The sequence below is a fragment of the Crinia signifera genome, chromosome 8 (assembly GCF_055691185.1).
Source record: "Crinia signifera chromosome 8, ASM5569118v1, whole genome shotgun sequence".
NCBI lineage: Eukaryota > Metazoa > Chordata > Amphibia > Anura > Myobatrachidae > Crinia > Crinia signifera.
In genome coordinates, this window is record NC_139224.1 from 76227625 (window position 1) to 76255491 (window position 27867).

The 27867-nt window shown below is 50.4% G+C and overlaps 1 protein-coding gene and 1 long non-coding RNA gene across 3 annotated transcripts in view; one reads left to right on the forward strand and one right to left on the reverse strand.

Moving 5' to 3' along the window:
• Positions 1–7312, reverse strand: part of TXN2 (thioredoxin 2) — a 59178-nt gene extending 51866 nt beyond the window's left edge. Inside the window, exon 1 of the mRNA XM_083156679.1 lies at positions 7108–7312. Within this exon, the coding sequence (XP_083012805.1) occupies positions 7108–7152 (45 nt within the window). The 5' untranslated portion in view covers positions 7153–7312. The remainder of the gene's footprint in view (positions 1–7107) is intronic.
• Positions 7211–27508, forward strand: LOC146026222 (uncharacterized). Of its 2 annotated transcripts, XR_014454394.1 has the most exons (5): positions 7211–7337; positions 12573–12714; positions 16019–16185; positions 17141–17282; positions 26881–27508. It is a non-coding gene; the product is annotated as an uncharacterized LOC146026222 (long non-coding RNA). The 2 variants fall into 2 exon arrangements; XR_014454393.1 differs by lacking the exon at positions 26881–27508 and having other exon boundaries at positions 17141–17496.
• Positions 27509–27867: the final 359 nt, after the last annotated feature.

Consider the following 27867-nt stretch of genomic DNA (forward strand, 5'->3'; position numbering starts at 1 on the left):
ATAAAAAACTAATGACCACCACCATTAAAAAATTATTCCTCTCTTAGGGCTTACCCTGACTTCCTAACAGCCTGCCGGTTTTCCTCCTCCATAATCTCAAGGTGGTGCGCTGAATAGAAGCATATACAACTTTAGCTTATGCAAAAAAACACTGCTCATTCAGTAAGAGAGTACTGCATCCACAATCACCTCTTCAATCCAGCAGGGAAAGAGTTACCGCCTCAGTACTACTCCAACACACCTGCTTCCAAGCAGACAATCCTTTCCACAGAATTCTGACAAAAGCAAAATACAAGGTGCTTACTTCTCTCTCTCTCCCCGCAAGCATTGGTGATGCAGTGGACAACAAAAAATATCAGACTCTCTCACCCGTCCAACCGCGCTCCGTGCAGCAGCGTCCACGCGACCCGGCGTCTTCCGGCTTCTTCCTCCAGCCGGCTACTTGTTATGCACGCGTCATCTCCCGCGTCGCGCACCACCTGACACCCGCCTGTTCTCTACGGAGATTAACACAGGCCAGGAGTTACACTGCAAACGCTATCCCGCGCCGCTTGATAGTGCACTCCTGAGGATGCCGCCGACTCAGCTTACCCCTTTCTGGGTTTGCATGCGGCACAAACTCTGGGACCGGACCCCACCAGCTGCAGCAAAGTCCTCACACCTGAGCAGCGGTATCCAGGCAGCACTTCACAGGGTAAGCCCTTCCAACTACCCGGAAAAGAAAAAAAGACACCGGAGCAGGGAGGTGGAGCCTTCTTATAGGGGCTGGTGTCTTTTTTTCTTTTCCGAAGGACTACCCAGAAGGGAGGAACCCATAGTAATGGCTGCCATGGGGGAAGGTAGAGGAAATAATTATTTAAATCAACTCAGTGTGCTCTTTTAGGGGGGTATTCAATCTGAGGGTCACGGCGGTCGAGCTTGCTCGACCGCCGTGACCCAGTCCCGTTTTCGGTCAGCTCGACCGAGAACATGCAGGCGGGATTCAATGTCCCGCCTGCCGGTGAGTGAAAAGGGGGCGTGGCTGCGAGTTGCGGCCAGGAAGAGGCGAGCTGCAGACGGCAGCTCGTCACTTCCTGGCCGTTCTCGGCAGAACGAGCCCGACAGCTAGTGATGTCGGGCTCGTTCTGCCGAGAAACCCTGCTCAATGTTGTCGGGGAAGACAGCATTGAATAGGGCCCGACGGGAGATGCTCGCCGGGGATTGAATATCCCCCTTAAATTATAAATATTTTGTTTTACTTGTTGAATTTGTAAAATTGAGTCACCTTGCGGGGCTCGCTTCGCTCGCCCACACTGCGGGCTCGGTGGCTCAATGCGCTCACCACACGATCTAAAATCAACTCTATGCCAACGTGGATAGTAGGGGTATGAATTATCTATGTTGGCATAGAGTTAATTTCCTTTATTTTAGATAGTTTGGTGAGCGCCGCACCCGGAAGTTCATGCTGCCGCCGTGAAACTAAACAAGTACCGATAATTCTTGTGGGAACAGCCCGACATTAAATTAAAACTGTGGCTAATAGTTACATAGTAAGTAAGGCTGAAAAAAGACTTGCGTCCATCTAGTTCAACCTGGTATAGATTATCCATAGATTATCCATTACTGATTTGGTATCCATTGCTGATTTGGTAGGTTCTGATATTTTTACAGACAGAATACATAATTAAATAAATTATTTTATGCTTTAAATCAGGCATGTCCAACGTTGGCCCTCCAGATGTTTTGAAACAACACATTCCAGCATGCTTTGCAATAGTTTTAGCATTCTCTATTAGCAAAACTATGGCAAAGCATGCTGGGATGTGTAGTTTCAAAACATCTGGAGGGCCAACGTTGGACATGCCTGCTTTAAATTATACATATATTCTTATATATGTTTGCGCCTGGTATACCTTGTGTATATATTTTTTGTGATATACAATGTATTGATTTAGATGTTTTAAATTCAGTATCGGACACATCGAGCCGTCCGGACAACGAAAAGAGTAGAGTAATATCCTTGAGTGCTCTCATCCAACGGAACTACATGTGCTTGTGGAAGGCTCTGAATAAAGGTGCAGAGAGCTTCCCACTTTTACAGTGAACGAGATAGAGCAGTGGTAAAAAACTTTGGTACTTATTTCCTAGAACGGCACCCACTAAGCAATTTGCTTAGTGGGCTATTCTGCGTAGGAAAATCACATTGCATCGCATGGGCCATTTTAGGGCCATGCGATGTGATTTTCCTATGTAATTTATTCACCGCTACCTCTGCCCTGGGCCGTCCCATCGCATCTGCCGCAAAATTGCATGCAATCACATACGATTTTATAGGGTGTGCGATGCCATGAAATTAGGTATACAATAATATGATTGTATGTCCCCAAAATAGGTTTAACGCACCCCCCAACACGAAGCGTGGCGAGCGCATCATGCAATAGACTTTTCCGTTGGTTTAGGATCCTGGCTCTACCGCAAAATCCATAGGCACGAAAGGAAGAGCCCACAAATTGTCACTTTGTAAGAGGAGCTGAAGAGGGAAGGAATGTCAAGTTCCCTTCAGTTGATTGTGAGATTAATTTGTCAAGCTCAGGCCCACATAAAATGTCACTAGTATAAGGTAATGCCTCGACGGCTCTTTTAATCTCTGGTTCTGCTTGCCAAGATCACAACCATAAGGTGCGTCTGGTCAAAACTGAAATCCTAGTGCCTAAATCAGATACATTTGAAGGTGCCTCTCCCAAAAACGAACCAGAATCCCTGATATATTCTGCTAGGCGTAACAATTTTGTTCTGGGTCTATTTTGTTGTCAACCCATGGCGAGCTCATCTGCCCACTTTTTCACGGCCTTGCTGACCCATGTACTTGCTAATGCTGGGCAGAGAACTCCCGCTGTGGTATAAATGGTCTTATGGGTAGTTTCTAGCCTACGGTTGGGAGCTTCCTTTAATGCTACAGTGCCCAGAACAGGCAGTCATCTTTTAGAGACTGAAATGTCCTCCTGAGGTGGAGTCTCCCACTTTTCCCTAGATTGAGGAGAAATTTGGTAAAGCAACCTGAGACGCTTTAAAATATAAAAAAATGTTGTCAGGCGTTTTTCACGCAGCTAGCAATGGGTATTGCTAATTCGGATGAATCCAGAAAAGCAACCAATTGTTTTTGGACTTTCCCAAAAATAGAGGCCTGAGTAGGAGGATCATCATCAGCAACATTAAGGGCAGTATTCAATGAGCATTTTGGCGATGTGCAGCGAATCCTGTTTAGGATTCGCTGCACATTCGCCACTGTTCGCCGCGTTCCGGAGCCTCGCCGGCTCCAGTATTCAACGAGTCAGGGGCTCGCTGCCCCTGACCGTCGAATTTTAACTCCTGCGGCGGAGCCTGAGGACGGTGGCAGGCAGGGAGATGGAAGTCTCCCTGCCTGCCCCAGAACGTTTGTGGGGGGGAGGTGGGCTCCCCGGGAGCCAGGCAGCACAGGCTGCCCCCCGGGGGTGCCTGCAGGGGACCGGGTATATTCACTACACCCGATCATGCATATGTAATGATCGGGTGCAGTGAATATATGAATATCTAATGAGCAGCTCGGCTCCCGGCCCCCTGCTGGCTGCTCTGTGTAAAAAAAAAAAAAAAAAAAAATTATATATATATATATATATATATATATATATATATATATATATATATATATATATATATATATATATATATATATATATATATATATATATATATATATATATATATATATATATATATATATTCATGTGCTTAAAAATAAAATAAAAATAGAGCATGCCCCTCCTCAGAATAAAATTCCTGAATTTTTGACACCAAATGTAAAAAACAAAACACTTTATTTTAAAAGTTCACATTCCACTTCACCATAAAAAGATAGCGATTGCTACTCGGTGAATCATGGTGAAAAAAACCTTGAATTGTATTCTCCATCTGGTCATTGAATAGGGTGATTCACCGTTTTAGTCAAAAATTTGCCTTACAGCACAAAATCGCCATAAAAACATGGCGAATCAGCCTCATTGAATACCGCCCTAAAGCCTTTATGCCCTGAGAATCATCCTCCACATGTTCACACAGGGATATGCCCTTAATGTGTTGAGTGTACTGTGCCTTACAGCTTTTTACATTTAAAAAGCTTAAGTGCCCCTTTAGAAGTGGCTTTGCTAACCATCTTAACTGCGATATACACACACATCACACCCTGTCAGCAGAAGCAGGGTCTGGGAGGAGCCACTACAAACCCCAATTTACTGCCCACAATATTGAATAAAATCCCCTCTGCAGGACATACAGCGTCCCTGAAGCCCTTCTGAGGACACCCTGGAGAATGCACAGGTACCTGGAGAGCAAGGAGCTGCTGCAGTCTCTGGGAAACTGCGTGGGCAAAGATGGCAGCTGCACAGGAAGAAAAGCTCAGGGGTGTCAAATTGGAGTGGGAGCGATGTGTAAACTGTTTCCCGTGTGCGCTGTGTCCCATGCCGACCAGTGTGCGAGTACCACTGCGGCGCAAGTGCGCTCTTACCTGCAGAAGAACCCCTGGTGGTTTGGCAGCAAGCCGTGGACATGTAACGCGAGCTGCATGCAGCTGTGGGGGGTGCCCGGTGGCTGAGTCTTAAGGTGCCCATACACATTACAATTATTGTATGCAATATTGTATACAATATCGCATCTCATCCGATCTCGGTTTTACGATGACATCAGATGAGATCTAGTACAAAAAGTATGTGCTGAACATACTTTTTGTACTAGATCTCATCTCATCTGATGTCATCGCAAAATCGAGATCGGATGAGATGCGATATTGTATACAATATTGTATACAATAATTGTAACGTGTATGGGCACCTTTAGAAGAACACTGCATGCAGTGGCGGCCTGACCCCCACCAGGAACTCCCATGTAGCAAGCAGACAGGGCTGAACCTGTCTTGAGGCCTGTCCTCAGTAGCCCAAAAAATAATAATCACAAAATAAAAAAAAGATAAATAAAAACCTAGGTCTCCCTCGGGACTGAGACAATTCTGAGATGCCGGTAGCTCATTGTAGCCTACCTACCGCAATTCAGGCCGGGCATCGCTGACCGTGGTCAGCACTCATCCTGCATGAGCAGACCCTCTCAGCTGAGAGCATCGCAGGGACAGGCTCATTTTCGGGCAACTCTCCCTGCCTGTGCAAACTGATGTCTCCTGCCATTAGAATCAAGGCGCCACCGCGCGCACAGTCTGTTTGAAACTTGGCAGCTTGCCAGACTCTGTGCGCGTGCCGCTCTAGCTGTGCTCAGCACTACGTTACCAGCGTAGCGTGTGCCGCTCTAGCTGTTCTCAGCGCAGCGCTACGTTATCAGTGTAGACTAGAGTCTAAATCCGTCTAAACTCAGACTCCCTCGACACCCCGCTATCAAAGAGGGTGTATGGATTTAGAAGCTAAAGCGTCTGAATTTAGTAGAGTGTAGGGGTACATAGGGGTGCACTATGCAAAACACTCTTAAACCTGTTCACAATGACACTAGTCGACACAACAGCTGTTGACCTTGTTAATTCCACTATCCACGCCAACCCGAAGCGTGGCGAGTGCGAGCCCCACGAGGGGCGGCGGTACGCGTCCTACGACCTTTTCATACCCCCGCTATCCACGTCGGCGTGGAGTTAATTTTATAAAGTGTGGCGACCGCAGCGAGCCACCGAGCCCGAAACGTGGCGAGCGCAGCGAGCCCCGCGAGGGGAGGCGCATACCTTCACAGGTATACGGGTCCCCTCGCGGGCTTCACAGGTATCCGCTTCCGCTCGCCACCCTTCGGGCTCGGTGGCTCGCCACACTTTATAAAATCAACTCCACGCCGATGTGGATAGTGGGGGTATGAAATGGTCATAGGACGCGTGCCCCCGCTCGCCACGCTTCGGGTTGGCGTGGATAGTGGAATTAACAAGGTCGACAGCTGTTGCGTCGACTAGTGTCATTGTGGACAGGTTTCAATAGTGTACCCCTAGACCCAACTAAATTTTGATGCTTTAGCGTCTAAATTTAGATGTACCCCTACCCCCAACTAAATCCAGACGCTTTAGCATCTAAATTTAGATGCCCCACCACCTTAGCGGCTTTCAGGGAGCCTAGATTCAGATGCTTTAGTGTCTAAATCCAGAAACTCCGCTTCTTAGCAGCTTGCAGGGAGCCTGGATTCAGACGCTTTAGCGCCTAAATCCAGACACCCCCCTTCTTAGCGGCTTGCAGGGAGCCTGGATTCAGACGCTTTAGCGCCTAAATCCAGACTCCCCCTTCTTAGCGGCTTGCAGGCAGTGTGGATTCAGACGGTTTTGCGCCTAAAATTTAGTGTTTACATGGGGGACACCCCCTTTGATAGCGGTGTGCCAGGCTGTGTAGTTTAGAAGCCCCGGCACGACAGGGGTGTGCCGGGGTGTCCACTTCACATGCCCCCGTTGTCAGCAGTGCGCAGGACTGCCTATTTCACTGTGAAACTACAAGTACCACAGTGACCTGTCAGCGCCTGGGCAGCGCGCTGCTGCCCGGCACTACGCTGATAACGTAGCTTACAATACGTAGCACAGTTAAGGCTGGCTGCCAAGTTTCTGAGACAGAGTGTGCGCGCGGCGGCGCGTGAAACTGCGCCGCCTCACCAAATCAAGTTTTGCAATGCGATCCTGGGCAGTAAGGGCCCACCTGAATCACATTGTATATGCGGTCCTTACTAAATAGACCCCATAATGTGAAAAAAAAAAGGGTCTTGGGCAAGAACTTTTTTTTTTTCAAATGAAAACGACCCAGGTCTGAGCAGGGAAATTCCTGGGTCGTATTTTTGAAAGTGGTATAAATTACAGCAACTTCGAGTTTATTACTTCTCTGTTCCCTTTATACAATGTTAGACAGCATAACCTCTTGTAACACTGACAGAAGACGTGTTTGGGCGCGTGTTACTGACCATTTACGGCGCTATCAGCAACTTCCTACCAGGTTTTTTTTTTTTTGAGTAGCTGCATACCATGCGTGTTTCTGTATCTTTTAACGTTTCCCTAGTGTCCCACGTGTAAGATTGCTGTATGTGAGGGAAGCCGGCGAACGACCATTAATCCCACCGGCGTGCAGCTTTCTCACTCACCTTGGAGGTTTCTGCGAAGCCAAAGAAAAACACTGTACAGAACATTCAGAAGGACCTTAATGACATTCCAGTCACGTGACCAGGGGGCGTATGTGACGTTACTGTAGACTGGTTGAACGGCAAACGCGCAGCAGCACTGCAGTAGGACAAAATGCACAACCAAAAAGATATGCGGAGGAATCTGTTGCTAGCGTGGATATTAGAGGTCACAGTCACGTACACCGTCGCCTGTATGATGATGGCTCCTTCTGGGCTTAGGGGCGGAGCTTGAGGGAAGGCAGACTGGCCCGGGTGTTTTCTATTTCTGATTCTGAATGCTTATCTCTGTATTAGGCACTGGTTTTAGAGTGTTTACGCAATGTGTACAGTATGTTACTCGTAAGATTTGCTGCAAAGTTTATGCTACACAGAGGTTCTGTATTACAGTATTACAGTATTGGCGTACTTTAATGTAACGTTTATCATGTTATACCGAGCATAATAATTTGGGATATGCTGCACTGCACAGGATATCATTTGTAATTATTTTGCTAAACCAACTATTTGTAAGATTACCACCTTTCATTTGTGAAAAAAAAAAAATCGGTACTTGTTTCCTAGAACGGCCACAATCGTTAGTAATCGTGTACCTTAAGTTAAGGTACACGACTAACGCGATGGACCCGATTTCCTTAGAAATCAGGTCCATTTTGCCGGCAAAGGCAAAATCGCGTTCATCGCGTCGGTCGCGTGCACTAACATGGCACGCGACCGACGCGATCAACTCAATTTTGCCATGTTCAATGTTAAAATATTTTTAACAATGCAATCGCGTTGATCGCGTCGGTCTTGTGCCATTATAATGGCACAAGATGCGATGGACACGATTAACAACATTTTACATAGCAAACAATGGGAAATGGCCCAATATCTCATTGTATTTGGCCCCGTCATGGCTATTAATTAATGCCCCCCCATTGTGAACGGCACCCCGCGATTAACGCCAACCCGTAGCGTGGCGAGCCCGCGAGGGGCGGCGGTGCGCGTCCTCCGACCTTTTCATACCCCTACTATCCACGTCGGCGTGGAGTTGAGAATATAAAGTGTGACGAGCCACCGAGCCCGAAGCGTGGCGAGCGCACGCGTATACCTGTGAAGTTATGCGCGTCCGCTCGCCACGCTTCGGGCTTGGTGGCTCGCTGCGCTCGCCACACTTTATATTCTCAACTCCACGCCGACGTGGATAGTAGGGGTATGAAAAGGTCGGAGGACGCGTGCCGCCGCCCCTAGCGGGCTCGCTACGCTCGCCATGCTTCGGGATGGCGTCAATCGTGGGGTACCGTTCACAATGGGGGAATTTGAGTCATCAGGGGGGTTAAAATTGGGGTCTGGGGACAATTTTACATTGAATCCAATGTAAAATAGGGTCCCAGGGACCCTATTCACATTTGAATCAATGTAAAAATCGGGTCCATCGCGTCGGTCGCATCGCATGCAATTTTTCCGACCCGATCAAAATCGGTGTGGCCATTCTAGGAAACAAGTACCAAAAAATCGAACTGTTGGTGATGCTTATGTGGGTTTAATAGAGTACTACGTTATTCTAAATAGAGTCTACTATAAGCAAAGAAAGCAGCACAGTAACAATCACTCGCAGCGCCCTGTGCTGGCCCGGCCTCCTTTGCGTGTGATGTCATGCACAGAATGCGGGTTGCCAGCACCCAGAAATTACAGCAGTATCCAGAGTACAGGCCGCTGCAGGGATACTACTGCTGCGCTACTGGCTGAAGGGTGCCATCCCATGACTCTGCTAGACAAGCGCAGGCGGTGTAGTGGTCGAGAGTGCTCCCACAGAACCTCTGCTGTCTATGCGGTGCACCGCTTCCCCCTAGTTATGGCCCTAAAAGAAAGAACCCCATTTTTGAGACCCATGTTTTTGTCTATATATATATATATATATATGTATATATATATATATATATATATATATATATATATATATATATATATATATTATAAGGGCACGGAAATGCCCTTATATTAAGGCTGAATCCAACGAACGGATTTTTCCCATAGGGAACTTTTCGGATGGGGGCATGGTGTTTGAGGGACTGCACCTCAAAAGTGACTGGGCGTACTGAGCTGAAATTTGGCATGGACGCATAGAATCGTCAACCGGTGCTGCGTGCCAAATTTCAGGGCGAAATATTAAAAAATGACCAATTGGGAGCGATCTAAACTTCCAACTGTCAGTTTTTTTCTGACACTTCAGAAATGACACTTTGTCACCCATGTTAGTCTATGAGGTTTTTTTTGGGAAGGCATAACTCGGGGTAGAGGAACAATTGAGACTTGGGGTTTGTTTTATTAGGTAGCTATTGTCCCAGTGGAGTGCCTTTTGGGGTTGAGGATTTTCAGATAGGTGCAGTTTTTTTTATAATTTAGTGAAACGTCCCCCATTATAAAGATAGGAGGTTTCAACTTGTTGCGCAACCGTAGAAGCCACCAGGAGGGGGAGTACACAGAGAGGCTTCACTTGAGTGTATCAAGATGGCCGACTCCTGCTCGCAAACTGAAATTCTTTTGTGTAAGTGTAATTAGTGGTGTTTATGTTATACATGGGGGTGAGGATGGAGGGGTGGGGGGCGCTGTGTGATTATTTTCACTGACACTGTTCTAATGACAGAGTTTAATAAGGTCCGTGCTGTTCCGGAGGTGGGTGTAAGCTGAGTGACGTCAGCTAATTTATTCACTGCACTGCCAGCACTGCCGGGAAATTCAAATATGAAAGTGCTTTTTGTGGGGAAGTGCTCCTGGTGCTGGGCTGCTGGGTGACTGTCCTGCCGTCCAGCAGGCGTTATATGCGGGCGCTGTCCAGGTTACTTTACCACCCTGCAGGTGTGTGTTGTATGTTAGCCGTGCAGGGCACTGGCTGTGGCTTCTCTCCCCCATAGAGGAAGTTGTGGCTCAGGCTGCAGCCAGCAGGGACAGAGGGAGAAACAAACAATTGTGGCGCTGCTACAGGGGAGTCGGCTGACAGCTACCCGACATGAGTGCAGTTGCTGAGCGCTGGTGAGTGAGTTCAGATGGTCTCTGTGCCAGCTGAACGTCACATGCAGAAGCAGCAGATATAGCAGCCTGGAAGAGGACTCCATGGAGCAGGGTAGCCCAGGGGCAGCAAGTGAGTGCTCACAATGTACCCCTAATGCCCACCATAGGCGTGCACAAGGGGGTGCACAGGCACCTCCTTATGACTGTCAGCAGCAGTGTGATGCTGCTGCCAGTCTCAGAGCCGGACGGGCTGGCTGCTGTTGCAATGCTGCTGCTGAGCTGACTCAGCCTCAGACCGGCTCTGCCTCACTAGTCAAAAGCACTGGCAGAGGCAAACCAGGCTTTAGGATTCCCCGCTTGTCCCCTCCCCCGGCCGGCTAGCAGTAGCCTGGGCTACTGATAGTTTTCAAAAGGGGCGTGGCCTAATCACAGACCCCCATGGCCACGCCCCCTTTTGAAAACTATCATGCTCCTTTGCTTGTGCATGGGGTAGCTTTGCCTGGCGATTACTGTAGCTGAAGATCTGCTTACTGATCTGTGGCATGCTGCTCCAGGCTGAAGGTAATGTGTGCATGGACTGGGGAGGCACCAGTGTGTGAGAGCATAGTTTGTAAGAGGAACAGGGGGGCCTGATTCAGGATCACTCGCTAAGCATCGTTCTTTTGCTGCTTAGCGAGTGGAACGCCGCCCTCCGAACGCCCACTCTCTGTGTAATATGAATATTGATCAGTATGCGCTGTGTAATGTGAATATAGGTCACTGTGCAATGTGAGTATGGGTCACTATGTGCTCTCTAATGTGAATATGGTTCGCTACGTCCTGCTTAATGTGAATATGGGTCACTACGTTCTGCGTACTTTGAATATGGGTCACTACGCACTGTGTAATGTGACTATGGGTCACTACATGCTCTGTAATGTGAATATGGTTCACTACGTCCTGCTTAATGTGAATATGGGTCACTACGTTCTGCGTACTTTGAATATAGGTCAATATGTCCTGCGTACTGTGAATATAGGTCACTACGTCCTGCGTACTGTGATTATAGGTCACTACGTCCTATGTAATGTGAATATAGGTCACTACCCTCTGTGTAATGTGAATATAGGATACTAATCGCTGTGTAATGTGACTATGGGTCACTACATGCTGGGAAATGTGAATATGGTCACTACGCGCTATGTAATGCGAATATGTGTCACTACGTGCTGTGTAATGCGACTATGGGTCACTACATGCTGTGTAATATAAAAATGGGTCACTACGTGCTGTGCAATATGAATATGGGTAATTATGCTGTATGTACTATGAATATGGGTCACTGCGTGCTGTGTAATGTGAATATGTGTCACTACGTGCTGTGTAATGCGAATATGGGTCACTACGTGCTGTGTAATGCGACTATGGGTCACTACGTGCTGTGTAATATAAAAATGGGTCACTACGTGCTGTGTAATGTGAATATGGGTAATTATGCTGTATGTGCTATGAATATGGGTCACTGCGTGCTGTGTAATGTGAATATGGGTAATTATACGCTATGTAATATGAATATGGGTCACTGCGTGCTGTGTAATTTAAATTTGGGACAATACTCAGCAATTTTACCAATGGCCTTTACTGCTGCTCTGCCGGACTGATGATGAGTAGAATAAAATGGGTGCAGGATGTACAGCGTGTGAAAGGGGTGCTTTTCTGTGAAAAGGGGCGCTATATCAGAGATAGAACTAGCTTCTCCCAGTGCCCCCCCGTGTGTACGCTGTCCCCCCAGTGACCCCCGTGGGTACGCTGTCCCCCCAGTGCCCCTCGTGTGTACGCTGTCCCCCCAGTGCCCCCGTGTGTGCGCTGTCCTCCCCAGTGCCCCAGTGTGTGCGCTGTCCCCCCCCAGTGCCCCCGTGTGTATGCTGCCTCCCCCCAGTGCTTTCGTGGGTACAGTGCCCCCATGTGTATGCTGTCCCCCTCCAGTGCCTCCATGTGTATGCTGTCCCCCCCAGTGCCCCCGTATGTACGCTGTCCCCCCCCAGTGCCCCCGTGTGTAGAGTGCCCCCGTGTGTGCGCTGCCCCCTCCTCCGTGTGTGCACTGCCCCCCTCCTCCGTGTGTGCGCTGCCCCCTCCTCCGTGTGTGCGCTGCCCCCCCCTCCGTATGTACGCTGTGCCCCCCTCTCCGTGTGTACGCTGTGCCCCCCTCTCCGTGTGTACGCTGTGCCCCCCCTCTCCGTGTGTACGCTGTGCCCCCCCTCCGTGTGTACGCTGTGCCCCCCCCCTCCGTGTGTATGCTGTGCCCCCCCCTCCGTGTTTAAGCTGTGCCCCCCTCCGTGTGTACGCTGTGCCCCCCCCCTCCGTGTGTACGCTGTGCCCCCCGTGTGTACGCTGTGCCCCCCTCCGTGTGTACACTGAGCCCTTTAATATTATTATTTATTATATTTCCTGCCCAGACGCTGACCTCCCCATGCCACCGCCAGGACTGAGGAGCTTCCACAGCCTGCGGACCAGATTCAGGCGCTTCCTTGAGTTGCCTCTGCCACCGAGAAGGCAGAAAGAAGACACCCGGGCCATCAGAGGAGCAGCTGCATCCAGGTAAATCCGTCCCCCCACTGTCCCTGTGTGTACCCTGTCCCCCACCCCACTGTCCCCGTGTGTACGCAGTGCCCCCATGTGTACGCTGTCCCCTTCCCAGAGCCCCCATGTGTATGCTGTCCCCTTCCCAGAGCCCCCATGTGTACGCTGTCCCCTTCCCCGAGCCCCCGTGTGTACGCTGTCCCCTTCCCAGTGCCCCCGTGTGTACGCTGTCCCCTTCCCAGTGCCCCCGTGTGTACGCTGTCCCCTTCCCAGTGCCCCCGTGTGTACGCTGTCCCCTTCCCAGTGCCCCCGTGTGTACGCTGTCCCCTTCCCAGTGCCCCCGTGTGTACGCTGTCCCCTTCCCAGTGCCCCCGTGTGTACGCTGTCCCCCCCCAGTACACCCGTGTGTAATCTGTCCCCCCCCCAGTACACCCGTGTGTGCTCTGTCCCTTCCCAGTACACCCGTGTGTGCTCTGTCCCTTCCCAGTGCCCCCGTGTGTACGCTGCCCCCCCAGTGCCCCCGTGTGTACGCTACCCCCCCCAGTGCCCCCGTGTGTACGCTGCCACCCCCCAGTGCCCCCGTGTTTACGCTGCCCTCCCAGTGCCCCCGTGTGCACGCTGCCACCCCCCCAGTGCCCCCGTGTGTACGCTGCCCCCCCAGTGCCCCCGTGTGTACGCTGCCCCCCCAGTGCCCCCGTGTGCGCTGTCCCCCCAGTGCCCCCGTGTGCACGCTGCCACCCCCCAGTGCCCCCGTGTGTATGCTGCCACCCCCAGTGCCCCCGTGTGTACGCTGGCCCCCCCCAGTGCCCCCGTGTGTACGCTGCCCCCGTGTGTACGCTGCCCCCCCAGTGCCCCCGTGTGCGCTGTCCCCCCAGTGCCCCCGTGTGTACGCTGTCCCCCCCCCAGTGTCCCCGTGTGTGCTCTGTCCCCCCCAGTACACCCGTGTGTGCTCTGTCCCTTCCCAGTGCCCCCGTGTGTACGCTGTCCCCTTCCCAGTGCCCCCGTGTGTACGCAGACCCCCCCAGTGCCCCCGTGTGTACGCTGCCACTCCCCCAGTGCCCCCGTGTGTATGCTGCCACCCCCAGTGCCCCCGTGTGTACGCTGGCCCCCCCCAGTGCCCCCGTGTGTACGCTGCCCCCCCAGTGCCCCCGTGTGTACGCTGCCCCCCCAGTGCCCCTGTGTGCGCTGTCCCCCCAGTGCCCCCGTGTGCACGCTGCCACCCCCCAGTGCCCCCGTGTGTATGCTGCCACCCCCAGTGCCCCCGTGTGTACGCTGGCCCCCCCCAGTGCCCCCGTGTGTACGCTGCCCCCGTGTGTACGCTGCCCCCCCAGTGCCCCCGTGTGCGCTGTCCCCCCAGTGCCCCCGTGTGTACGCTGTCCCCCCCCAGTGTCCCCGTGTGTGCTCTGTCCCCCCCAGTACACCCGTGTGTGCTCTGTCCCTTCCCAGTGCCCCCGTGTGTACGCTGTCCCCTTCCCAGTGCCCCCGTGTGTACGCAGACCCCCCCAGTGCCCCCGTGTGTACGCTGCCCCCCCAGTGCCCCCGTGTGTACGCTGCCCCCCAGTGCCCCCGTGTGTACGCTGCCCCCCCCAGTGCCCCCGTGTGTACGCTGTCCTCCCCTTAGTGCCCCCATGTGTGCGCTGTCCCCCCCAGTGCCCCGTGTGTATGCTGCCTCCCCCCAGTGCTTTCGAGGGTACAGTGCCCCCGTGTGTATGCTGTCCCCCCCAGTGCCCTCCATGTGTATGCTGCCCACCCCCGTGCCCTCGTATGTATGCTGTCCCCCCAGTGCCCCTGTATGTACGCTGTCCCCCCCCCAGTGCCCCCGTGTGTACAGTGCCCCCTTGTGTGCGCTGCCACCCCTCCGTGTGCGCGCTGCCCCCCACCTCCGTGTGCGAGCTTCCCCCCTCCTCCGTGTGCGCGTTGCCCCCCTCCTCCGTGTGCGTGCGGCCCCCCCTCCTCCGTGTGTACGCTGTGCCCCCCTCTCCGTGTGTACGCTGTCCCCTTCCCAGTGCCCCCGTGTGTACGCTGTCCCCTTCCCAGTGCCCCCGTGTGTACGCTGTCCCCTTCCCAGTGCCCCCGTGTGTACGCTGTCCCCCCCATTACACCCGTGTGTAATCTGTCCCCCCCAGTACACCCTTGTGTGCTCTGTCCCTTCCCAGTACACCCGTGTGTGCTCTGTCCCTTCCCAGTGCCCCCGTGTGTACGCTGCCCCCCCAGTGCCCCCGTGTGTACGCTACCCCCCCCCCAGTGCCCCCGTGTGTACGCTGCCACCCCCCAGTGCCTCCGTGTGTACGCTGCCCTCCCAGTGCCCCCGTGTGTACGCTGCCACCCCCCAGTGTCCCCGTGTGTATGCTGCCACCCCCAGTGCCCCCGTGTGTACGCTGGCCCCCCCCAGTGCCCCCGTGTGTACGCTGCCCCCCCAGTGCCCCCGTGTGTACGCTGCCCCCCCAGTGCCCCCGTGTGCGCTGTCCCCCCAGTGCCCCCGTGTGTACGCTGTCCCCCCCCCAGTGTCCCCGTGTGTGCTCTGTCCCCCCCAGTACACCCGTGTGTGCTCTGTCCCTTCCCAGTGCCCCCGTGTGTACGCTGTCCCCTTCCCAGTGTCCCCGTGTGTACGCAGCCCCCCCCAGTGCCCCCGTGTGTACGCTGCCCCCCCAGTGCCCCCGTGTGTACGCTGCCCCCCAGTGCCCCCGTGTGTACGCTGCCCCCCCCAGTGCCCCCGTGTGTACGCTGTCCTCCCCTTAGTGCCCCCATGTGTGCGCTGTCCCCCCCAGTGCCCCGTGTGTATGCTGCCTCCCCCCAGTGCTTTCGAGGGTACAGTGCCCCCGTGTGTATGCTGTCCCCCCCAGTGCCCTCCATGTGTATGCTGCCCACCCCCGTGCCCTCGTATGTATGCTGTCCCCCCAGTGCCCCTGTATGTACGCTGTCCCCCCCCCAGTGCCCCCGTGTGTACAGTGCCCCCGTGTGTGCGCTGCCACCCCTCCGTGTGCGCGCTGCCCCCCACCTCCGTGTGCGAGCTTCCCCCCTCCTCCGTGTGCGCGTTGCCCCCCTCCTCCGTGTGCGTGCGGCCCCCCCTCCTCCGTGTGTACGCTGTGCCCCCCTCTCCGTGTGTACGCTGTGCCCCCCTCTCCGTGTGTACGCTGTGCCCCCCTCTCCGTGTGTACGCTGTGCCCCCCTCTCCGTGTGTACGCTGTGCCCCCCTTCGTGTGTACGCTGTGCCCCCCCCTCCGTGTGTACGCTGTGCCCCCCCCCCCGTGTGTACGCTGTGCCCCCCTATGTGTGTACGCTAAGCCCTTTAATATTATTATTTATTATATTTCCTGCCCAGACGCTGACCTCCCCATGCCACCGCCAGGACTGAGGAGCTTCCACAGCCTGCGGACCAGATTCAGGCGCTTCCTTGAGTTGCCTCCGCCACCGAGAAGGCAGAAAGAAGACACCCGGGCCATCAGAGGAGCAGCTGCATCCAGGAAAATCCGTCCCCCCACTGTCCCTGTGTGTACCCTGTCCCCCACCCCACTGTCCCCGTGTGTACCCAGTGCCCCCATGTGTACGCTGTCCCCTTCCCAGAGCCCCCATGTGTACGCTGTCCCCTTCCCAGAGCCCCCATGTGTACGCTGTCCCCTTCCCAGAGCCCCCATGTGTACGCTCTCCCCCGTCCCCAGTGCCCCCGTGTGTACGCTGTCCCCCCCAGTGTCCCCGTGTGTGCTCTGTCCCCCCAAGTACACCCGTGTGTGCTCTGTCCCTTCCCAGTGCCCCCGTGTGTACGCTGTCCCCTTCACAGTGCCCCCCTGTGTACACTGTCCCCTTCACAGTGCCCCCCTGTGTACGCTGCCCCCCCAGTGCCCCCGTGTGAATGCTGCCCCCCCAGTGCCCCCGTGTGTACGCTGCCCCCCCAGTGCCCCCGTGTGTACGCTGTCCTCCCCAGTGCCCCCGTGTGTGCGCAGTCGCCCCCCAGTGCCCCCGTGTGTATGCTGCCTCCCCCAGTGCTTCCGTGGGTACAGTGCCCCCGTGTGTATGCTGTCCCCCCCCAGTGCCCCCGTGTGTACGCTGTCCTCCCCAGTGCCCCCGTGTGTGCGCAGTCGCCCCCCAGTGCCCCCGTGTGTATGCTGCCTCCCCCCAGTGCTTCCGTGGGTACAGTGCCCCCGTGTGTATGCTGTCCCCCCCCCAGTGCCTCCATGTGTATGCTGTCCCCCCCAGTGCCCCCGTATGTATGCTGTCCCCCCCAGTGCCCCTGTAAGTACGCTGTCCCTCCTCCGTGTGTGCGCTGCCCCCCCCTCCGTGTGTGCGCTGCCCCCCCTCCGTGTACTCTGTGCCCCCCCCTCCGTGTGTACTCTGAGCCCCCCCCCTCCGTGTGTACACTGTGCCCCCCCTCCGTGTATACGCTGTGCCCCCCTCCGTGTGTACACTGAGCCCTTTAATATTATTATTTATTATATTTCCTGCCCAGACGCTGACCTCCCCATGCCACCGCCAGGACTGAGGAGCTTCCACAGCCTGCGGACCAGATTCAGGTGCTTCCTTGAGTTGCCTCCGCCACCGAGAAGGCAGAAAGAAGACACCCGGGCCATCAGAGGAGCAGCTGCATCCAGGTAAATCCGTCCCCCTACTGTCCCTGTGTGTACCCTGTCCCCCACCCCACTGTCCCCGTGTGTACCCAGTGCCCCCGTGTGTACGCTACCCCCCCAGTGCCCCCGTGTGTACGCTGCCCTCCCCAGTGCCCCCGTGTGTGTACGCTGCCCCCCCAGTGCCCCGGTGTGTACGCTGCCCCCCCCCAGTGCCCCCGTGTGTACGCTGCCCTTCCCAGTGCCCCCGTGTGTACGCTGCCCCCCCCCCAGTGCCCCCCTCGTGTGCGCTGTCTTCCCAGTGCCCCCGTGTGCGCGCTGTCCCCCCCAGTGCCCCCGTGTGCGCGCTGTCCCCCCCAGGGCCCCCGTGTGCGCGCTGTCCCCCCAGTGACCCCGTGTGTACGCTGCCTCCCCCCAGTGCTTTCGTGTGTACAGTGCCCCGTGTGTATGCTGCCCCCCCAGTGCCCCACCCCCCGCATGTACGCTGTCCCAGGGGTGTGTTATCATTAACCCCTTCCTGACAGAGCCAGTTTTTGCGTTCCTGACAGAGCCATTTTTTTCAAATCTGACATGTTTCACTTAAGTGGGGATAACTTTTTTTTGCTTTTACTTATCCCAGTGATTTTGAGATTGTTTTCTCGTGACACATTGTACTTCAAGTTAGTGGTAAATTTGGGTCGATACAGTCTGTGTTTTTTTGTGAAAAATACCAAAATGTCGTGAAAAAATGGAAAATTTAGCAATTTGCAAAATGTCACATTTTCTGCTTGTGAGACAAATAAACATACCACTCAAAATAGTTAATAACTAACATAGACCATATGTATACTTTATGTTGCCATCATTATTTCAACCTCATTTTCATTTTTTTGGACACTAGGAGGCTTAAAATATGAATAGCAAATTCTCAAATTTTCAAGAAAATTTCAAACACTGATTTTTTTAGGGACCAGTTCAGTTCTGATGTGACTTTGAGGGACTTGTATGTGAGACACCCCCATAAATGATGCCATTTCAAAAACTGCACCCCTCACAGTATTCAAAACAGCATTTTGGAAGTTTGTTAACCCTTTAGGTGTTTCACAGGAATTAAAACAAAGTGTAGGTGAAATTTCAAAATTTCTTTTTTTTTGCAGAGTTTCAATTTTAATACGTTTTTCTAACGAACACAGTAGATTTTACTAGAGAAATGTGACTAAAAATTGATTCCCCCAATTCTTTTGTTTTCATAAATATCCTATATGTGGCCCTAGTGTGCACGTTGACCAAACCACAGGCTTCATAATAGAAGGAGCACCTACTTGATTTTGGAGCCTCCTTTTTATGAGATTTTTTTTTAGGCACCATGTAGGTTTCTAGGCACCATAAGTGCTAAAAGTTAGGAACCTGCCCCACAAGTCACCCCATTTTGCAAACTACACCCTTCAGGGAATTCATTTAGGGGTATAGTGTACATTTCAAACCCCCAGGGGTTTCACCAATTTTGATACAACTGGGCTGTGAAAATGAAAAAATTAAATTTTTCATTTTCACAGCTCAGTTGTATCAAAATTGGTGAAACCGCTGGGGGTTTGAAATGTACACTATACCCCCTGATGAATTCCCTGAAGGGTGTAGTTTGCAAAATGGGGTCACTTGTGGGGGGGTTCCACTGTATGGGTGCTTCAGGGGTCATTCAACCAGAATCTGTGCTGCAAAATCCAAAAATCACTCCTTCCCTTCTGAGTCCTGCCATGCACCCAACTGGTATTTTTTGGTCACATGTGAGGCATTGCCATACTCGGGAGAAATTGGGGCACAGATTTTGGGGTGCTTTGTCTCCTTCATTCCTTGTGAAAATGAAAAATTTTGAGCCAGATCTGCATTTTTGTGTAAAAAAATGTAATTTTTTACACAAAAATGCAGTTCTGGCTCAAAATTTTTCATTTTCGCAAGGAATGAAGGAGACAAAGCACCCCAAAATCTGTGCCCCAATTTCTCCCCAGTACGGCAATGCCTCATATGTGACCCAAAAATACCATTTGGGTGCATGGCAGGACTCAGAAGGGAAGGAGTGATTTTTGGTGGTGGAATGAATGGTGGGTGCTATGTCGCATTAGCAAGACCCCCGAAGCACCAATACAGTGGAACCCCCCCACATGTGACCCCATTTTGGTCACCAGCTTTGGGAGGGGGGCTGGCGCTGCGGCTGGTGGGGGGTTGGGAGGGGTGCTGGCGCTGCGGCAGCCGGGTGGGTGGGAGGGAGGGGGGCTGCCGGGTGGGAGGGGGGGGGGGGCTGGCGATCGGTGGTGATCGGTGCTGTACTTAACAGCACCGGTCACCACCGATCACTGTGTTACCGAGCGGCTTAGCCGCCGGTAACACAGAAAACGCTGCAATTGGCTGTTCACATTTGAACAGCCAATCGCAGCGATCGCCGCAAGGGGGGATGTCTGCTGTCAGGGACAGCAGACATCTCCAAACTGTCACCGCGTCTATAGACGCGGTGACAGTTTATAAAACCATGACGTATATATACGTCTTCGGTCGGGAAGTACCTCCCGACCATGACGTATATATACGTCATATGTCGGGAATATCTGTCTGGAAGCGCATATATATATATATATATATACATACATATACATACACATATATATATATATATATATATATATATATATATACATATATATACACATATATATGTACACATATATATATACACATATATATGTGTGTATATATATATATATATACATATATACACATACATATATGTGTATATATATATATACACATACACACACATATATATATATATATATATATATTTATATATATATATATTTCATTATAACCCAGTTATACCCCAGTTTATTATTTGCTGCTGCTGCTGCAGCTTGCGGGGGGGGGGGTGGGAGGGGGGAAGCGCTGCGTGCGCTGGGGGAGCCGGGTGAGCCTGCTGTTCCGGGCGGCGGAGCTGCCGGGTGAGTGCCGGTGGGTGGGAGGGGGGTGCTGCCGCTCGGTGGTGATCGGTGCTGCACCGATCACCACCGTTTTCTGTGTTACCGAGCGGCTTAGCCGCCGGTAACACAGGAAACGCTGTGATTGGCTGTTCAGATTTGAACAGCCAATCACAGCGATCGCCGACCGGGGCGGCGAGGGGGGATGTCTGCTGTCAGGGACAGCAGACATCTCGTAACTGTCACCGCGTCTATAGACGCAGTGACAGTTAGAAGCCATGACGTACATGTACGTCAAATGTCGGGAAGTACTTCCCGACCATGACGTACATGTACGTCAAATGTCGGGAAGGGGTTAAACATTTAAAAAATCTAATTTTATTCTTACACTGAAATTTTAAATTTAAAATAAATAAAAATAAATTGAAAAAAGCTATGAAATTACATTGACAAAAAACCTTACGGTTTCACATGTCCCATTAAGGCTTCTTAAACATGATCTGGCATTTCTGAAACCTGTTGTAACTCTTCCACTCAAATGCCAAAAAGCAATGAAATTACGATCATTAAGGCTGACGCCTTAATGGACGTGTTCCTTGCGCAATACAGATATGGTACGCCATCACAGCCTGTGGGTAAGTGCAGATTCAGCACTCTCACAGAGTGAGATTGCTGTCACTCACACAATGGTGGAGCTGCTAATTCACAGATTTGTGTGCTCATTGGAATACACACATGTAGTCTATGCAACTGAAGGTCTGAGCAGTAAACAGAGCTGAGAGGATTGGGTAAAAGTGGTGTTGATTGGGGTAGGAGGCAGTGTGGTGCGGATGGGGAGGAATAGAAATGCGTAGATGGTAGGAAGGCTAAGCAGCACTGATGGGGGACTAACGAAGCAGTTGGGTGGAAAACAGTGGCACAGATTGGGGAAGGTAAGACAGAGTGATGCGATTGGGTGGGAAACAGGAGCAGTTGGAGGAAAGACAGCACTGATGGGGGAGGGGGTTCAGAGCAAAGGGGATAAAGGGAAAACAGAGCATTACAGATGGAGAGGGGAGACAGCAGTACAGATGGAAGGAAACTGTGGCATGGATGAGGCGGGCAGAGCAGCATGGATGGAGAGATGGACAGATTATCACTAATAGAGGGGAAGCCAGTGGCACAGATAGAAGGAAACAGTGGCATCTGTGTGGAAAGACAGGGCAGGGCAGATAGGAAAAGACACATTGGTGCGGATGAGGGAGTACACACAGCAGTAGGGATTGGGGAAGACAGAGCAGCATGAAGGCGTATAGGAGAAGAAAGTGTAGATGCATAGTAGTTGGGAGTATTATAGTTTTTGCAATTATGAAAGATGTTTCTGGTAACTGCATGTGAATACTAAATGAAATGGATAGATGTAGTGAGTGTGAAAGATGTTGGACCCTCAGTGGGATAGTTCTAGTAATAGTGTTTATTCTAGAACCCGCCATCTTTGAAAACCCATGCAGTTCCTCTTCCCTGTCTGGGGTGTTGCTGTCTGCTGTAGTGTTTCTAGCACAGGTCTGGTCTGCAGTGCGGATATACAGACCACACTGTGCTAGAATTACTATAGCAGACAGCTACACCCCAGGCAGGGAAGAGGAACTGCATCGGTTTTTAAAGATGGTGGGTGCTAGAATGAACACTATAGTAACTCAGAGGTATAGACAATTTTAGATGATTGCAGGTACTTATTAGGATGAGTGTGCCACACTGCTCAGACCTTCAGTTGCATAGACTGCATGTGTGTATTCCAATGAGCACACAAATCTGTGAATTAGCAGCTCCACCATTGTGTGAGTGACAGCAATCTCACTCTGTGAGAGTGCTGAATCTGCACTTACCCACAGGCTGTGATGGCGTACCATATCTGTATTGCGCAAGGAACACGTCCATTAAGGTGTCAGCCTTAATGATCGTAATTTCATTGCTTTTTGGCGTTTGAGTGGAAGAGTTACAACAGGTTTCAGAAATGCCAGATCATGTTTAAGAAGCCTTAATGGGACATGTAAAACCGTAAGGTTTTATGTCAATGTAATATATATATATATATATATATATAGGCAGGTAAACGGACCAGCACTCTCCTCAAGTTCCTTAAATGTGGCTGCGTGCCTTTGCCAGGATACATACACAGCAGGGTTTCTCCTCCTCAAAGAAAAGTTGAAACGACACGTCACTGCAGCAGATGAACAATTCTTTATTGGAGCCTCAACGGCTCGTTTCGGGGCATCAGCCCCTTTCTCAAGAGGCAAACAGAACAGCTTACAAGCAGCAAGATGATACAGTGTCACAAATGGCTTTACCTTTTAAATGTTTCAGACAGGCGCCAAATCAGTCGCATTCACGTGGAAATCAGCACAGCTGCGCTCAGTCAGGCACCAGCCGATGACGCGTACGGCTCCCACCCGCCGCGTCATCACCATAGTAACCCGACAAGCGTCCCGGCCTGACCCTGACAGCGCGGCTCCCACCCGCGCTGCCATAGCAACAGGACGCTGCTCAGCTGATTGCCGCACACAATGAAGTATCCTGTGTGAGCAATCGGCTGTCAGTTCTCTGCAGCCAGACAGACCTCAGCAGCTCACACCTGCTTAGTCAAGCCCCTGTCATCGAACTCACAGCCTATGCTCAAAACACAGTGATGCGCCTGTGCAATACATACATTCATAATATAATTTATCAAGATGTAACATATTTTATATCACATATACTCATGAATAGAGAATGGTTCTTTGCTGTACATTTATTCATCAACAGAACAAACTGAGAAATACACAAATAAAAATAAAAATAAAAAATATATATATCATAAACCCACAGATATTAACTGAATGGTTGATTCACAAAAGCTGGACCGGTACGCTTATATCACACCAAGTGGCTCTCACTCACCAGGGTAGATAGTAGCTAATACCAGAACAGCCAATGGAAACCGTTCAGTTACAGCATCGTGGGCACCAGTTCATCCATATAAATCAAAAACCATATTGTGAACAGAAAAACACCCAAAGTGATAGAATAATTATTCAAAAAATGCAGGTCACTTTTTCTTCAGTCTGCGACCTGAAGTACAAAAGGTTAAAAACAACATTAAGAAAAACATTAAGAGAAATTAGGAACATGAATGCCATAAAGTTATAATAAGAACAACAGTAAGGTTCCTAGAACACCAATCTACATGAACGTACTCCATACAATACGCTCATTCAAGCCATTTGGGGCCACCGTATTTAATCGGTGGATCCAAGTGGCTTCCAGTTTTAATAATTTTTTAATTCTATCTCCTCCCCTGTATGACATGGGGACTTGGTCGATAACTTGGTATCTCAGAGATGCCAAAGTATGTTGGCACTCCTTAAAGTGAATAGCCACCGGTTGGTCGGCCTTTTTCCCGGCCAATGCCAATTTAATGGCAGACCGGTGCATGGCCATTCTTTCTTTAAATTTGCGAGATGTCATGCCTATGTAAAATAGGCCACAAGGGCATACAATTCTGTATACCACGAACTGCGAGTCACAAGATAACACATACCTGATATGGTGGTTTTTAGAAGAGTGAGGATCTTTAAATTCACTCCCCACTATCATAAAGTTGCATGTAGTGCATCGAGGGCACTTTATAGCAACCAGGTTTTTTAAAAGATGTATTGGGTTGTTCATTAACCCCATATCCGGTGATATCTGTGTGAACTAGAATGTCACGAAGATTTCGTCCCCTAGTGTAGCAAGTTAAAGGACGGACATTTCTAAATGTAGGTAAATTAGCATCAGTAGCAACTATGGGCCACAATGCTTTACTTGCAATGGGCACCACAGAACTCGATGTATCAAATTTAGTGATGAAGGGAAAAACAGAGGCAGGGGACTTAGTCACAGGCTTAAGTAAATCACTACGACATAGTCGCAAAGCTTTAGTTTTAGCTGTCATAAGTAGTTTAAGGGAATATCCTCTGTTACGAAATTTATCAATGATGATGTTAAGTTCATCCTGCATTTTTACCGGGTCACTACATATCCGCACCGCTCTCACCATCTGCGAATATGGAAGACCCCTGCGCAAAGCAGGAGGGTGGTGGCTGCTGGCATGTAACAGGGTATTACGATCTGTAATTTTCCTATAAAGCTCAGTACTGATTTTCCTATTGCACAAATTGACAGTTACATCCAAAAATTCAATAGATGATTGGCTGGATTTATGGGTGAATTTTATGGGCGTTTCCGCCTCATTGATTTCACCCATCATGTCATTAAATAACTGTGCTCCACCATTCCAAAACATAAATAAATCATCGATGTATCTACAGAACGTCCGGATGTGCTGGCTGTATCGATGTTCAAAGAAGAACTCGCGCTCAAATTTGAACATGAAAATGTTGGCATAAGCCGGAGCTACCGCCGCTCCCATAGCACACCCGGACGTCTGTAGATACATCCCTCCATCAAATAAAAAATAATTCTTAGTGAGCACCAGCTCAAGCAGTTTAAGGTACAGATTGATGTTGAACTCAAATCCCTCTAAGTCGATCAAAAATTCTTGCATGGCGAGTAAACCCTGCTGGTGAGGGATGGACGTGTACAAACTGCACACGTCCATCACACACATGAGGGTATGATCGCAAATGTCATCCGCAGTGGCCAACCGATTAAGGAAATTTGTGGTATCCTTAAGGAATGATTGCTGGGAAGGAAGAAAGGGCTGGACCAACATGTCCAGGAGCTGGGAGATGGGTTGATATAGACTCCCCCTGGCAGAGATAATTGGTCTGCCAGGGGGGTCTACCTGGTTTTTATGCAACTTAGGTAGAGAATATAACGCCGGGATCACCGGATTGGCTACCTTCAGCGCTGTTGCACATTTAGCATCAAGAATCCCCTCCAACACAGCTCCGTCAATAACAGCAAATAATTCTTTCTGAAACATTTTAGTAGGATCACAGGTTAATTTTTTGTACACTTTATCATCACTCAATTGCTTATATAGCTCTTTGCGATAATCGGACACATTTTGTACAACTATCCCGCCCCCCTTATCGGCGGGGCGGATAGTTATAGACCTGTCCTTGCTGAGTGACTTTAAAGCACTCTGTTCGGCCCTTGACAAATTACAGTGTACCGGGTGTTCAGCAGCATTAAACCTGGTCATAGAGTCATTCAGCAAGCGGACATAAGTCTTGATAGAAGCATTGGTACTAGGTGGATCAAATTTAGAAAGATGTTGGCTTCTAATAAATGCTCCTGTGATACTATTATCAGGGGGTAGTACCGAGCCCTGAAAATGTTCCCGTAGCCGTAAGTTCCTACCCAGTTTATGAGTGTTACATTGCCATTCAAAACTGTCATGGGGATTGGTGGGGATAAAGGATAATCCCTTACCTAGGACTTTTTCTTCAATCGTAGTAAGCGGACGGTCCGACAAGTTAAACACTAGGTCCTCTTTGAACCTCTGGCTCTTGAAGGTCCTTTGGTTTTGTCCGCTGCGGCGGGTTCTTTTATCCCGCGACCGGCTCTTTTGCGGGTGGTTACCCCTAAAGGGGGACGACCTGTGGAAGGGTCATCTGATTCTGGCCAGCCGAAGTCGCTGTCACTGTATGAAGAGTGTCGATACTGGTCAGGTCTCTCTCTGCGATTCCGCCAGTTTCCATTATTGCGCTGTTTGAAGTTGCGTCTGGAAGAGCTCATTCCAGAGACCCAGCGGTACACCGTGTTGTCTTCGTAGTCCTGTTGGACAGTGTGCAGCTTGGTCTTTTTAAACTTTAATAACTCCAATTTATAATTTTCACATTGGGTTTCCAGCTTCTGCCACAGTTTCTCGTGCTCTTTCGCTGTGAGCACATTCTCATGGATGTTGGTAAAGGCCTCCAATTTGTCACGGGTGGATTTAAGTTCACGCCCAGCTTGCTCTATCACTAGAAGCATTAGATCTAGCCCACACTTATTGAGTACGGCTACCCACCGTCTACAAAAATCGGGGCTGGATCGGCCTATTGTAGGAACATTGTGGCATCGAAACCCACGGGGAATCATTTTGTCCCGGAAATAGTCAGAAAGTGACTGTCCATGTAATAAGAAATCAATTTCTTTTTTACGCATCTTCAATAAGCGGAAATAAATATCTTCAGTATTAGGGCTGGAATCGCTGATAGATTCACCAAACAGCATCTGAGCAGCATCTTCAGCAGTGAAGGATAAAGTCTCACCTTTAGGTAGATTCAGGTTCCCAGAAGAGAAGGTGCTTTCCATTCCTCTATCTGTTTGTGAACTTTCCATCATGCGTTGTAGCACTTAGAGTCCCAGTAAAAATTCTGGTGGTGGTATAGAACAATAATCAAGTAGGGGTGCCTTGTCCCTGGTCAGAAGGCAGAAGTCTTCTTAGATACAGGCAGGTAAACGGACCAGCACTCTCCTCAAGTTCCTTAAATGTGGCTGCGTGCCTTTGCCAGGATACATACACAGCAGGGTTTCTCCTCCTCAAAGAAAAGTTGAAACGACATACGGTGGCCCCAAATGGCTTGAATGAGCGTATTGTATGGAGTACGTTCATGTAGATTGGTGTTCTAGGAACCTTACTGTTGTTCTTATTATAACTTTATGGCATTCATGTTCCTAATTTCTCTTAATGTTTTTCTTAATGTTGTTTTTAACCTTTTGTACTTCAGGTCGCAGACTGAAGAAAAAGTGACCTGCATTTTTTGAATAATTATTCTATCACTTTGGGTGTTTTTCTGTTCACAATATGGTTTTTGATTTATATGGATGAACTGGTGCCCACGATGCTGTAACTGAACGGTTTCCATTGGCTGTTCTGGTATTAGCTACTATCTACCCTGGTGAGTGAGAGCCACTTGGTGTGATATAAGCGTACCGGTCCAGCTTTTGTGAATCAACCATTCAGTTAATATCTGTGGGTTTATGATATATATATTTTTTATTTTTATTTTTATTTGTGTATTTCTCAGTTTGTTCTGTTGATGAATAAATGTACAGCAAAGAACCATTCTCTATTCATGAGTATATGTGATATAAAATATGTTACATCTTGATAAATTATATTATGAATGTATGTATTGCACAGGCGCATCACTGTGTTTTGAGCATAGGCTGTGAGTTCGATGACAGGGGCTTGACTAAGCAGGTGTGAGCTGCTGAGGTCTGTCTGGCTGCAGAGAACTGACAGCCGATTGCTCACACAGGATACTTCATTGTGTGCGGCAATCAGCTGAGCAGCGTCCTGTTGCTATGGCAGCGCGGGTGGGAGCCGCGCTGTCAGGGTCAGGCCGGGACGCTTGTCGGGTTACTATGGTGATGACGCGGCGGGTGGGAGCCGTACGCGTCATCGGCTGGTGCCTGACTGAGCGCAGCTGTGCTGATTTCCATGTGAATGCGACTGATTTGGCGCCTGTCTGAAACATTTAAAAGGTAAAGCCATTTGTGACACTGTATCATCTTGCTGCTTGTAAGCTGTTCTGTTTGCCTCTTGAGAAAGGGGCTGATGCCCCGAAACGAACCGTTGAAGCTCCAATAAAGAATTGTTCATCTGCTGCAGTGACGTGTCGTTTCAACTTTTCTTTGAGGAGGAGAAACCCTGCTGTGTATGTATCCTGGCAAAGGCACGCAGCCACATTTAAGGAACTTGAGGAGAGTGC